The sequence below is a fragment of the Alligator mississippiensis genome, chromosome 11, assembly GCF_030867095.1.
Source record: "Alligator mississippiensis isolate rAllMis1 chromosome 11, rAllMis1, whole genome shotgun sequence".
Taxonomy (NCBI): Eukaryota; Metazoa; Chordata; order Crocodylia; family Alligatoridae; genus Alligator; species Alligator mississippiensis.
The window spans coordinates 40,067,208-40,080,301 of NC_081834.1; the positions used below are offsets into that span (position 1 = coordinate 40,067,208).

Genomic DNA, 13,094 nt, shown 5'->3' on the forward strand with positions numbered 1-13,094 from the left:
ACACCCCTGGGCTTGGGGGTGAAGTGACCCCAAGTGGACAAGGGGAAAGGCCAGGCCAGGCCAGACCGAGTCCCCTCAGGCCCCGGTGCCCAGGCTGGGATGGGGCACGGGACATTTCCAACGCCGGGGAAGCCCCTGGGTGACACGGGCTGCCGGCGCGGCTTGTGCCGAGGCAGGGGGCGGGGGGCAACCGGGCTCGGGCGCTCCCAGCCCCTCTGCGCCGTGGGCCGTCGCGCGGCTCCGCCGTCCCGGCTCCGGCAGGCCCCGCACCAGGCCGGGCGGGCGGGATCGGCCCGGGGCCGGGCAGGGCTCGGGCGCGGGTGCAGCAGGCGCCGCGGCTCCGGCTCCGGCAGGTGGCACTGGCCGCCTCCCCTTGGCCGCCTCCCCCTCTCCTCCCGCCCCCCGGCCGGCGCCGGGCTCCGGGCTCTGCCGCCGCCGCGGCTCAGTCCGCCCGTCCCGATGCTGCTGAGCGGAGCGGCGGCGGCGGAGGGGGGCTCGGAGCGGGGCCCGGCCGGGGCCGGGGCCGGGGGGGCGCCGCAGTGCGTGGGCAGCATGGCCCGCTGGCTCCGCGAGCACCTGGGCTTCCGCAGCAACAAGCCCGCGCCGCCCGCGCCGCCCAAGCCCGACTACCGCGCGGGGCCCCCGCAGCCCCTGCCCCCGCCGCCGGGCGGCGCCGCGCCCCCCGCCCCGCCCGCCGCCGCCGCCGCCGCCGCCGCGCCCCCCGACATCCTGGCCGCCTACAAGCTGCAGAAGGAGCGCGACTTCGAGGACCCCTACAGCGGCCCCGCCGCCCCCGCCGCCGGCCCGGACGCGCGCTACGGCTCGCCCAAGCACCGGCTCATCAAGGTGGAGGCGGCCGAGAAGGCGCCCGCCGGCCCCGCCTCGCCGCCCGCCTCCCCCCCGCCGCCCGACCACCCCGACAAGGTGAGAGCTGCAGCGCCGAGCACGCCCGCCGCCCGCGCGGACACGTGTTGCTGCCGCCCCGGCCTGGCTCCTCTCCGCCCTGCGCTGCCCTGTGGTGGGATGGCGGGAGAAGTGAGGAGGCAGGGCCCGTGGGCTGGTAGCACCGGGCTGCTGCTGGGGTCAGCCCCGCATCGCCCGATGGGACCCCTGCCCCTGCTCGCGCCCGGAGTTGCAGCCCGCCGGCCCTGCTGCCCTCCCCGCCACGCAGCGCCCTGGGTCGGGGTCTCGGCGTCCCCTCGCGCCGCGCGTCTGCAGCCCGAGCGCGGCTCCTTCGCCCGGAGCGCTGCCATGGGACGCTGCCTCCCATTGTTCCACGGCTTCTTAGGAGCTGCGCTAATGCCGAAATAGCTCGCTGCCTTCTCGGGCTCTCCGAAGTGTCACGCTTCCCATCCATTGTCCTGACAGCCATAACATGCCAGTCAAATGTCAACAGCCGCTCGGGCAGCTCGGGCTGTCTCCTCTGACTCCTGGCAGCAGACAGGTATATTCCCCAGAAGGGCGCTGTGCTCGCTGGATCGTGAGTGCTGGGGGCCCCGCCGCCCCCCCCCCCCTTCTATTTCTCTCTCTCTCTCTCTCTCTCTCTCGCACCGGCAAGCAGAGCCCAGAGCTCACATCACCTGCTCCCCCTTTCTTTCTCCCTGCTTGGTTTGTAATTTATTTCCAGCTGTGTGCTCAGTGCAGTGCGGGATTGGAGGCAGCCGGCCTGAGCTGCTTGTTTACAGCTCCAGTAGACTCAATACGGCCCAGATCCCCCTCTGACTTGAGCACAGCTAGGGCCTGAATGCATAGAGCAGAGGGTTTCCTTCCAATCTGTGAAGCAAACATATGAGCCATCCTCTTTGTTGTTGTCCCAGTGAGCCCTTACCAGGGAAGCTGGGCACCATCATGTTAGTGCCAGGGCTGGTGGGTTGCAGGAGCCCTGAAACCTCATTCACTGTGTACTCGTCTTTCCTGCACTGGAGCTGGGTCCTCAGGGCTTGAAGGGAGGCATGACACTACCAGGATCTTCATTCTGCCCCCACCTGCGCACTCCTCCTGCAGGACAATGGCATGGGCAGTGCTGACACCCTCCCCCCCCTTAGGCTGAGATCCCAGTAGGGGAGCAGAGCTGGGCCGGGGATAGGAAACCAGTGCATCCCTGTGAGGGAGAAAGGTTCCTGGAGGGCAGCTGGGGGACTCCCATTTTCAGTGTGGAAAAGCCAGAGTCCTGCTGCATCTAAGAGAGCTGAAGGGCACCCAGAGCTAAGCCAGCCTCTTGTCAATCTCAAGCCCAGTCTGGAGCTGCTGATACAGGGACTCTGGCAATGAAGGCTGTACATACGATTAGTGCCAATCAACAGGTTTAGTCCAAGGCAGATGAACCTGATATCCCCCTTCCTTGCAGGTCTGGTTGATGGAAGGAGTTGTTGGTACAATAAATGTACTTGGATTTCCCGCTGCTTGACATCGGAATAAACAATCTCTCTGCAGGCTCAATAGGGAGAGTTTTAAATGGGTTGAAAACTGGCTGGCTGTTAGATCTCTGCTGTTGCTTGCTAGTGAAGGAACATCATTTGGCTGGGGGGAGTTTTGGGGGCCCTGCAGGGATCTGTTTCTTGTCCAGTGCTACTCTATCTTTGTGAAAAGCCTGGAAAGAAATGAAATATAACATTGCTGCTGATAAAGTGACAGCAGGGCGGGGAGGGGGGGGTGGCAGTCCCAAAGAGGATGATCCGCTGCCAGTGGTGTGGAGCACGGTGGGAAGCTGTGTGCAGTCAAATCACAGGCATAGCATGCAGTCTAGTACCAGGTCATGCTCCTAGGAACAAAGACCATCAAGCAGGATTGTTCGGAGGAGGGCTGCACCCTTGAAAGCAGTGACTGAAAAGGGCCCAGGGGTCACAGGAGATTAGCAGCTCACTGAGCAGATAAGTGTGGGGTGAGAGGAGTGGAAGCATGAATGGTTCAGTGCCCAGTTCAAGACTTCAAAAAGGGATGGTAAAAAGTCAGGACAGGTTCAGCAAAGAGCTGCTGAGCTGATGGGCTGGCAGCCTGGGAAACCACAAGCAGGAGAGAGAGCAGGAGAGAGGAGGAGGTGCATTTATCTTATCAAAGGGAAGGTTAAGAGATGATTTAATCACAGCCTCTAAGTACCTACATGGGGAGGAGATTTCTGATAGCAAAGGGCTCTCCAATGTGGCAGACAAAGGCAGCGCAAGATCCAGCCACTGGAAGGTGAAAGAAAACAATTGTGAGCTGAAGATAAGGTGCAAGTGCTTAACAACAGAGTCTAATTATCCATCAGAATCTCGACGTGTGCAGGAGGATCTGCTCATGGAGCCTTTCCTATGAGTTTGGATGTCTTTCTAAAGGCTGTTCTTTCATAACCTAGAATCTCCTGAGCTTTTGGGGCTGTCCAGCAAGGGTGCTCCAAGAAGGGTGGTAATGTGTGAGTGTGTGTGTGACTGAAGGATCAAGATGGGCTGAAAAACCTCCCTATCCTGTAGGGCTGTGTAATACCTCCTACTTGCATGGCTGCAGAGTTGCTGCTCCAGAATTCAAGCTTTCCTTTTCATTAGTGCAGATCATCTTGCTAACATGGCCTGGGTGATGCAGACTCTGCCACAGCTGCCTGAGTCTGCAGAGAGCCTGACACACCAGCAATGTGAAGGAGTAGCTACCCCATGTATTGACAGATTAATCTTGTATTCTGAAGGGGACAGGCTATTCCTAGTGTTATTTGTTTCACAGCTGCCCATTTTAACAGAAATCTTCAGTTCAGCTGCTTCCCTGGCTGTCATATCCCTAGCTGTGCTGCACTGATGGTATTGTTCAATTTTGTGTTAAATTAGGCCCTGATATTTTGGACCTGTTCTAGACTGTCAGCTTTGCATGCGAGAGTCTACTTTTGCTGCAAAACATAGTGCCCTCCTGCTTCTGGGCATGGGGCTCAGGAGACATGGGAGTCCCTGGCACTACTGTGGGGTGAGCTCTGTTTGTCTGCAGTCACCTTAAGTAAAGGAGTAGAAATAATCTGTCCTTACCTACAAGGTTCATTCACAAGAGCGGTAGCCAAGCATGCTTAAAGTGGCAGGCAGTAAAGTGTCTAAAGGGGACATGCAGAGTCAGATTGGCTGAACAAACATGCATGGCAGCTTCAGGCCTGGGGCAGAGTGTGGGATGTACACTGGGGTCATTGGTTTAAGGCATCCTGAAAGATCTGGCTTCAGAGTTGCATCTGCCTTGCAGTGCTTTCTTGTGTACAGACAGCGACTAGGTTGGGGCAGAGGAAGGCAGTTCTTTGGGAAAGACAGAGCCTGGGCTGCCACCAGTGAGATCCAGTGACTGACTACAGGCACCAGCTCCGCTACATACTTGGTAAAAAGGTAAATGAGCCATGTGCCTGGCAGTTTGGTGTCCAGCTGAGAGCTGTCACAGCCTTGTGGGAAAGAGCAAGCACAGCTTTTGTCCCACCTGTGACAGGAAGTCAGGTCACTCCCTTCCCATCCACCACCCCACCTGCTATTAATACAACTGCAGAGTCACAGATTTGGGTCCCTGCTGGTGCAGGACACCAGGAATCAGAAGTCCTGGAAGGCAGAGCAGCTGCAATCAGCTGGTCTTCTGAGCAAAAGGGCCTGATTTTTGTGTCCTTGTCCATGACTCACTGGCCAGCTCTGTGCCAAGTTCCAGGGTCACAGTGAGGGCAGCCTGTTGGCAGTATGTTGTCCAGAAGTTGCGCTGTTCAGCTGAAGCATCCCAGGCAGCCTTAATGCTGCCCCATGGGTGGGAGGGGGATTTGGCAGGGCAGTCAGAGAGCCCAGCTCCTCCCATCAGCCATCGTGCTCCTCACAGCGGTGCCCTGTCTGTTAGTTCCCTTACCCAGAGCCATGGAGAAGTGGGAGCTGCCTCAGTGCCAGTGCAAGGACCAGCACAAGGACCTACCCAATCCCCACTCTCTGGAGCTTGGCATTACCAGCTGTGACAGCTCCCTCTTGCTGGCCCTTTGAAGACCCCTGTGCTGAGTGTTGTATGAGGTGCCCCCTGTGCACCAGTTCAGCTTCCCAGGGGCACCAGAACCTTGACTGGACAGCATAGGTCTATTGCGTAGCCCCCTTGCAAGGACAGTTTGAGCCCGAGGTCATGGCACTCCAGCTTTGGGCTCTCCAGAGTCCAGGCATGTTTGCCAAGTCAGATTGGAAACCAGGCAGCTGGAAGGAGAAAGGACCTTGGCTTGGCAGTGGGGCCTGCCTGCCTTGTCTCTGAGTTGTCCTCTTGTGTGGGTCTATCCTGATGGCAAGCTGGCCCAGCCTGTTCCCCCTGCCTCTGGTACTTTATCCCAGCTGAATCAGGGAGTGGTGGCCTTGTGCAGGTCTGTGCTGAGACCGTGAGGGGAACAGGCCTCAGCCCAGCCAGAGAAGAATTGCTAAGGAGAGGGCAGGCAGAGGCCTGGGCACTCCCCTCCATTGCTCGATAGTATGGGCAACTTTCCAGCCTGGGTTGTGGTATCTGAACATAGTCCTGGCTGTGTGACCAGCTTCAAGCCTGCCCTGATCAGACACTGGCTAGGATTTATACCTAGGGCATCAGCGTGGCACTCCTAGGGTCTCCCTGCCTTGGCAGCCTGCCTCCTCAATCCCTCACCCTCTGCCCTTCAGAAGAGGCAGCTGTGCTCAGTTGAGTCTGCGCCCTGAATGCTAGCCCCCCCACCCCTCATCTTCTTGACCAGGGTGCTGCCTGACTTGGCTTTGGGACCTTTCTGGGGTGCCCAGGCCACAACTTGTACCTGAGTGTTTGGTGTGGGCCTGTCTAGGCTGCCTAGCCAGTCCTGTGACCTGGCTTTGCTGGACCATACAGGGGCACAGCTGGTGCGGGGTGCAGGGCCTCAAGCTGCTCCTAGCTCTGTGTAGCATGACCTGTGTGAGTTACAGATCTCTCCTGCTCTGCCTGCTCTGTGCTGAGGTGAGGGGGCTGCTTGCCTCTATGAACTCTTCAGTGGTGTCGGAGGCACTGAGGACAGCCCTTTAGCTGAGGGGGAGTTGGAGGTTTCCCAGCTTGCAGCTGCTTGTGCTTCTAATGCCAAGGTCTGCTCCTTTGAACCTGTCCTACTCTGGTTCAGGCCTAGTCAGTTCTTTGCCAAGCCCCATAAAACATGGCAGGGACTGGGGGATTGAGGAGAGCTGCATCATAAGGCTGATGTTGCTGGGCTTTTTTCACTGCTCCTCTATGTTCTTTGCTGAGGGAAGACACCCCAAGCACATGGACCTTGTGTTTCCATAGTGTTTGCACCTCATACTCTACATGAAAGAGAGGGTTTCAGTGGGGTCAGGTAGGGGAGCTGTGTCAGAGCAGACATGGGGCTTTCTGCTTTCAGAAGGCTCAGAGGCACTAAATGACTTGCCTAAGGTCATCCCAGGAGTCAGTGGCAAAGCAGGAAATCAAGCCCAAGTCTCTCGAGTGCCCAAGCCTCTGTGCAGTCAGAGCAGTGTCAGAGGCAGCATGTGGCACTCGGTCGGAGAGGGGCTATGGGGCTTGCTCAGCGTCTTTGTCTTCGTGTGCATGTAAGCGCTGAACAGGTTGCTGAGAGCTCTCTACATACCCCAGCTGTGCTTTGAGAGCGTGGGGCACCCTGTGTAATGCCATTGGCCACCGCCCCAGTGCCAGGCAGGAGCAGGTGTGCCTGGGGCACGAGGGACTTCCTAACAGTGTATGTATCCCTGGCTGAGCTCAACCGAGTAGCACTGAAGGGGAGGCTGAGGGGATAATGGACAGCTGTGCAATAGGAGAGGTCTGTGGGGGTCTGGAGGCTCCTGAAGAACAGCGAGATGAAAGGAAGCTGGTGAGTATTGCAGGGAGGGAGATACATGGGACTGCGGGTTTCTTCCCGATTTTCCTAGGCTGGGAAGCAGTGATTGGGCAATGCATCCCCCGGTCCCTATCAGAGGCCATGGACACCTGCTTGAGATACTGGGTCCGTCCCTTGCACAGTTCCTGAGCTGAGCAGACTCAATGGGGAGGACAGACACTCCTTTTGTATAGCTAGGTGCACAGGGCAAGGCACAGCTGCCTGTCCTGGGGCAAACTGCCTGGCAGCTGTGTATAACCCAGAATGCACAGTGCAGTCTGGCTGCCCTGGATCACCAAGTGGGCATGACAGGTCCCAGTCAATGTTCTGAGCTGCTGGCCTCAGACAGCTGCACATTCTCCTGGAGGTGATATAGAGCAACAGGGGGGTCATCCTGCTCTGTGTGGCCTGGGGGGATGTCTTCCCTGCAGCAGGAGATGGAAGCAATTTTGTCCCCCTGTATTTGGGAGAGGCAGGTTTTACGCAACACCCCTGCCCACAGGTCTGAGACCAGGGCCCCCTTTGAAGAGATGGGGAGATCGAGGCATAGAGGTGTGAGGTGTCATGCTTAGGTCACATAGCAGGTTGCTGGTGGGTATGAGAATAGAACCCAGGAGTCCTCACTGCCCTGTTCCCTTCTCCTAGGTGACTTGGAACCCGGCGATCAGTCCCTTTTGAGGGGTGGGCATAGCTCCTGCTGAATGCCACGTCTCCAGCATGCTTGGACCCCACCTCGGGAGCAAGGGGCCCTCACTTGCCTCTCTTGTGCTAGACCCAATGTCTGTGGCATTTCCCGTGGTTGTGGATGCTGGAGGGGATGGTGGAGGCACCCCTCACGTAGGCATGGGGTTGACATATCTTGTGTATGTATGTGCTCATGTGGAGTGGGGTTGGATAATGGCCTACCAGGTGCTGGAGTCCCATATGACCTAGGGCCCTGCTCCTGCTGCCACCATGTGATGGGGTGACAGCCCCAAGACCTAGGCCCAGGCACAGTCCTGCTCCCATTGTGCCCCTCTCCCCACAAGCAGCATCTCTAGCACAGGGCCTGGGACCTCTTTTGGAGCTGTTAGGAAGGCACACAGACACCTGTGGCAGCCTGGATGCTCAGCCTGTCTCCTTGGTACTTCCCAGGCTCCTTGCACATATAGGCTGTGCTGGCTGCCAGTGAACAGCCACGTGGTTGGGGAGAGGGGCAAGGCTGCCTGGGATCCCACAGGACAAGGGACTTGGCTGAGGGTGCCTAGAGACAGAGCTGTGCTGTGTGGAAATCAGCCAGCCAGGAAGCTCTTGGGTGTGGGCCTTTCCTGCCCTGAGCTTCCCCCAGTGACTCATCCTGTCCAAGCCCTACAGCCTGCCCAGGCCCAGCCCCAGCCATGTAGACCTGCTGGCAAGAGCTCCTGTTCCACCTGCCCCCTGCTTCAGGGAACCGCCATGAATCACCTGTTGTGGGGAGCTTCATTTGAGCCAGCCAGGGTCATGTGACTCATTTAGCCGGTAGCAAAATCCCAGCCCCATGTGTGCAGCTTCTGGGCTTATGATATAGAATGGCATTCTTGGCTGACCATGGACTCTTGCACCCTTTCAACAGTGCCACCCTGGCATGCTGCCTCTGGTCTGTATATAGCACCTAGCATCCATCGTGCTTCAGAGCTGAGCTGTGCTGTGTGCGCCCTAACAACCAACAGGTGCAGAGATGTGGTCCCAGTTGTCATCCTTAATTCTGCCCCTGAGTGTGTCACTCTTGCACTGTGTGGTCACACACTTCATGTGCAATGGCACAAACTCCCTGGTGATGCCACACGTATGGAGTCTCTCTTTGAAGTGGACACTGTCCTGCTCCCAGGCTGTCTAGTAACTATCACCTCTCATTTTCAAGGCTTTTAATACATAGCGTTGGGGCTGCTATTACAAGCCTTGAAAACAGGGGAGATGGCCATCCCTCAGACTCACTTGCTCCCATCAATATGAAGGCTTCTGACAGATGCTTCTGTCACCGTCTCTATGCAGTTAGACATAGTTAGCCATGTTAGTTTGAAGTCAAGTAGAAGGCAGGGTAGATTTGCACCTTGGGGACTAACCAAAGTAGATATATAGCACAGGCTTTCATGAGCTGTAGCTCAGTTCATCTATGCAGCTCACCAAAGTAAAATTATGTTACAGGATAGACAGCGGGGCTGAAAGGTACTAAGCACTTAAGACAATTAACCAGTGTGCAGAGAGCTGATGTTTGTTATAATGTAAGCAGTGGGCATAAAAATTGGGACAGGCATCATGTTATATGGTTAAGAGAATGATGCCCTTATCTTGCATTCATGCAAAGGGAGTACGCTGTACCTTGCACTACAGACATAAAAGTCTGATCTCATTCCTACCAAGCTTTCATTTAAAAAAAAAAAAAAAAAAAAAAGAAAGAAAGAAATACTACCTTGCACTCCAGGCTGGGTTGCATTCCAGGTGCTTCCCGGACCCATTGTGAAGCACCTGATTACACACATCAGCCTCGCATTTTAGGCAGCAGTAATTCTGCAAAGAGCTGCATATAAATCAGAGAGCCTGTGGAGAAAGGTGGGGTTTTTTTGCACTGGGGAGCCCGGAGAGGAGAATTTGAACTTGGAGCTCTCCAGAGTGATTAGAATATGAAACAGAAGCACGCTCTTGCCATCTACCAGCGAAACACAGAGGATGGTTCACCTGCAGGATGAAGCATTTTGTACGTTTTTAAATTAAAGAATCTCCCCAAATGTCCTTCAGACAGAGTGAGGTAGGACTGAGCATGCAGCTTAAACAAACAGCAGCTCATTCGAACAAAAGCTTGCTGGCAGAAAGGGAGCCTGTGGTGAGAGTCCCATAGATGGTCTTAACTCTGATCTCAGAGACCCCTGCATTCTTCTTGCCTGTCCATCTGGGCCCCAGACTCACACAGCCACCAGCTTTTCAGTGCATTAACAAGGCTCTTCCTGTTGAAGGGCATGTAGGTGTTGCGTTGGGTGTGAGAGTGTAACTTTCTGGTCAGTGGGTGGCACAGGTCACCTGTGTGCCAAGCCCCAGAGGAGGGGTGCTGTTACAGCACAGCAGCTGCTGCTGTTAGCTCTAAAGGGCCCTGGTTCAGTGTCCAGGGGAGAAATTAAAATAGTTATCATCACATGTGTGCTAGCCTGGAGGGGTGGTATGTGGTGAGGGTACCTGTGTGTGTGCATTGTTACATTTGCCTCTGATGCAGACATTGGCCGTGAGCAGTAGGGGGTCAGGTCCTGCATGGGAGTAGGAGCATGTACGCTTGTGTCAAGGCACACATGATTCTAGGTGGTATGTATTTGATTTTCAGCCATGTCTTTCTCACTCCCTCCCCGACTTCTGTTTCATTTTGTTCTTGCACAAAGTGAACATAAATAATACAGCAGGACAAGCTTAACTGCTGTGTTGAAGGCCCAAGTGTGTGTTCTCCCCCTTTTCCCCCCACATGCTGACATACCACGATGCAGACAAAAGGTGACATTTCTGAAGGCCAGAGTGATGCAGGGGCCCAGTCACGTGGGTGCTATTGAAAGGATCAGCCCAAGAGCACACGGAGCTGTTGCAGAATAGGCATTTAATCCGAATTACCTTTCAAGCATAGACAAGCCCTAAACTGGAGGTGCATTTGCTGGGGCTAGAGTGTGTGTGTTTGTGGGGGGGGGGATTAGGGGTGAGTGTGAAAAGGGTGGGGGGAGGGGGCTGAGGGTTTTTAGAGGAGAAGTGGGGAAATTTGAAGGGATTGGGGGAACACACAGACACATACTCTATCTCTGCTGCAGGGTGGGCAGGCACAGGCGGGATGGGGATCCTGTCCCTGTCAGCTGGAGCAGTCAGGTGTTGCCTGGGTACCTAGGGCACGCTGATATGATGACTCCCCACACCTGTGGCTTGCCCAGCTGTTAGCCACCCAGGTGCTGGTGTGGGTTATGCCTCACTACTGTTGGGGGCACTACCAGTGCCATGCCAGTGCCTGTTTGCTTGCAGCAGCCTGCCTTGCTGTTCCTCACACAGGAGGCCTCTGAGGAGCTGCCCTGTCTGGGGCACAGCCCATGCGCTGAAGGTTGCTGCCGTGACAGCCATGCTCCGTAGCCCTGCTCCTACTCTTTGTCTGGGCCAACAGCTCCCTGCAAACAATGCTGGAAGAAAGGACGCCACACGTCTCTCAAAGTCCAGCCTTCAAATTAGGGAACACGAGATCTACAGTTGCCAGGGCAACCTTAATTTGGCCCTGCATGCCTCTCCATTAGGATACAATCTGTAATTGCCCGTTCCTGGCGATATGTCCTGCAGGAGCTGGGCTCGCTTGGTGCCCAGGGAAGCAGACAGCTGCTCCAGATTTCTTTTGTAGCCTCAGCATGTCACGCACAGCCTCCACTGTATCTAACTGCAAACCTGGCACTGAATGTAGGATTGTTAACTACCTCCCAGCCTCTTCCATGATGCTTATGGTCTTGGCAGTATGTGATCTCCTCTGGTAGTAACAGGTTTATCTTTTCAGCCTCGCTGGAAGGGATGGCAGCTAAGGCATGGGGGAAGGGAAGAAAGTTGATGCTTGCTAAAGTTAGTATTTTATGTCAAGGCCTCTGTGATCAGGTGTCCGGCATGGGCCATTTGGGGCTCAATTCCCCAGAGCTCTTAGCGGCTTATTTGGCCAGGGCCTGGCAGCCCCTGAGTGATGGCATGGTGCAGAGGGTGGAGGGGGAAAGGAGCTTGTCTGTGTTACAGATGAAGGAATGGAGATGGCAAGGCAGAGTCCCTTGTCTGAGGTCCTGTCACAAGCCAGTGGGTGAGTCGGGTCGAGACCACAGGCTCTCTGCTTGGCCATCCAGATCCTGCCACCCATGGCACTGGGCACCTGTCCCTTCCCAGCAAGTTCATGAGTGGTTGGGCACTCTTGGCACTTCAGGAAATCAAAGTCAGGTCTGGACACCCTGGGAATGAGGTGTGCCTATGCTCTGACCCATTAGGGAAGTCTGTTTTAAGGGACTCGCCTAGCAACACCTCAGAACATGGTTTTGGAGTTGCGGGGAGGATCTGGCTTCAGAGGCGGCTGTTTTATGCTGGCCGTTGCTTGCTGAGAAGCAGTGGGCCTAGAGCTGGGCTTGTCCTGTACAGACCAGATCTTCCTTCCTGGTATAATTGTTGAGCAAGGGAAGGGGGGTGTGCAGGACTTGGAGGCTCAGGGCTCAATAGAAGCATTGAGGCATGAACTCCATGTCTCCTGGTCATAAGGAGGCATCTTCACTTAGATGAGGGGAGGGAGGGTGGGTGCTTGCTGACAGGGCCAGGAGGGCACTGTGTATGCTTTAGGATCAGAGAACGGGCAGGGCCTGTGGCACCAAGCCCTGAACAGGAAGTTCGCAAGTGAGCCTCCATTGGACATGGTGGAAGTTCATAACCAGTTTCCTAAGCCAAGCACATTTGGCTCCATTTGCACGGGACCAGCAGCGGCAGGCAACTCCCTGGCCCTGGGAGCCTCTGCTGCTAAGTTTGAGAGCCTAAGACCAAGCCACAGAGGCATTGTGGCTCTTCAGAAATAGCATCCGAAGAGTTTCCACCCTGGGCCCCACCTGCCTTGGAGCACAGCACCTCTCTATGACCATCCGCCCAGCCGGTGGGCCTTGCAGTCACCAGTACCCTTCTAGGGGACCTAGGGGTGCTGCTACAGATTGGGTGTGTGACACTGTGAGGGTGGTAAGGGGGTGCCAATGCCTTGCACTTTCAGCCTGGCTGGTGCTGCTGCTAAGGCTCAGAGGGGCTAGGCTGTGTCCTGCCACCACCTTCCCAATTGTGTGTGTGAGGGGTTGGGGCAAGACCCTGACCCTGGCTGTCTGGGATCAGTGGGATGCCTGCCTGGCCTGTAAATAGTAACTGCCTAGCATGACCCTAAGGGAGAAGAGGGCAGGGCAGGAGGGGGTGGGCCTGGGTCTGGGCTCTGCCCAAACAGATGTTGCAGCCTTCCCCATTCCCACAGAAGCCCCACATCACCCTTCTCCACTGACCTCAGCCAGGGGCCTACTGGTGATTTATTGCTAGCATGAGAAGGGGAAGGCTTTGAACTTCCAGGAGGGAGGGGGGAGAGCACTTCTTCCTGAGAGGAAGCTATCTTGTGGGGCCATGACTTCACTGCTGCCATCAAGGCTTTCCCCCCTCCCCAGAGAAAGGCAAAGCAGTCCAGGTCCTTTCACAGCTACCAGGCCCTGGGACCCCACCTCTGCCCCTCCAACACCCAAAGACCCCCTGGACTAATTGTAGAGGCTGCCTTGGGAAGAGTGTGGATCTCTACTTT

At 56.2% G+C, this 13,094-nt stretch overlaps 1 protein-coding gene across 3 annotated transcripts in view; it reads left to right on the top strand.

Annotated features, from left to right (window-relative positions):
• The first annotated feature begins 392 nt into the window (after positions 1-392).
• SHF (Src homology 2 domain containing F) overlaps positions 393-13,094 on the top strand; it is a 51,998-nt gene continuing 39,296 nt past the window's right edge. The window contains exon 1 of one of the 3 annotated variants that reach the window (XR_009455639.1): positions 393-924. Coding sequence is in view for 2 of the 3 variants with exons in the window: in XM_014599919.3 (XP_014455405.2) it covers positions 460-924 (465 nt within the window). In the remaining variant the exon portion in view is untranslated. Of the gene's footprint in view, positions 925-1,294; positions 1,445-13,094 lie in introns of those variants that run through there. The other 2 variants (XM_014599919.3, XM_019477853.2) reach the window with 2 other exon arrangements.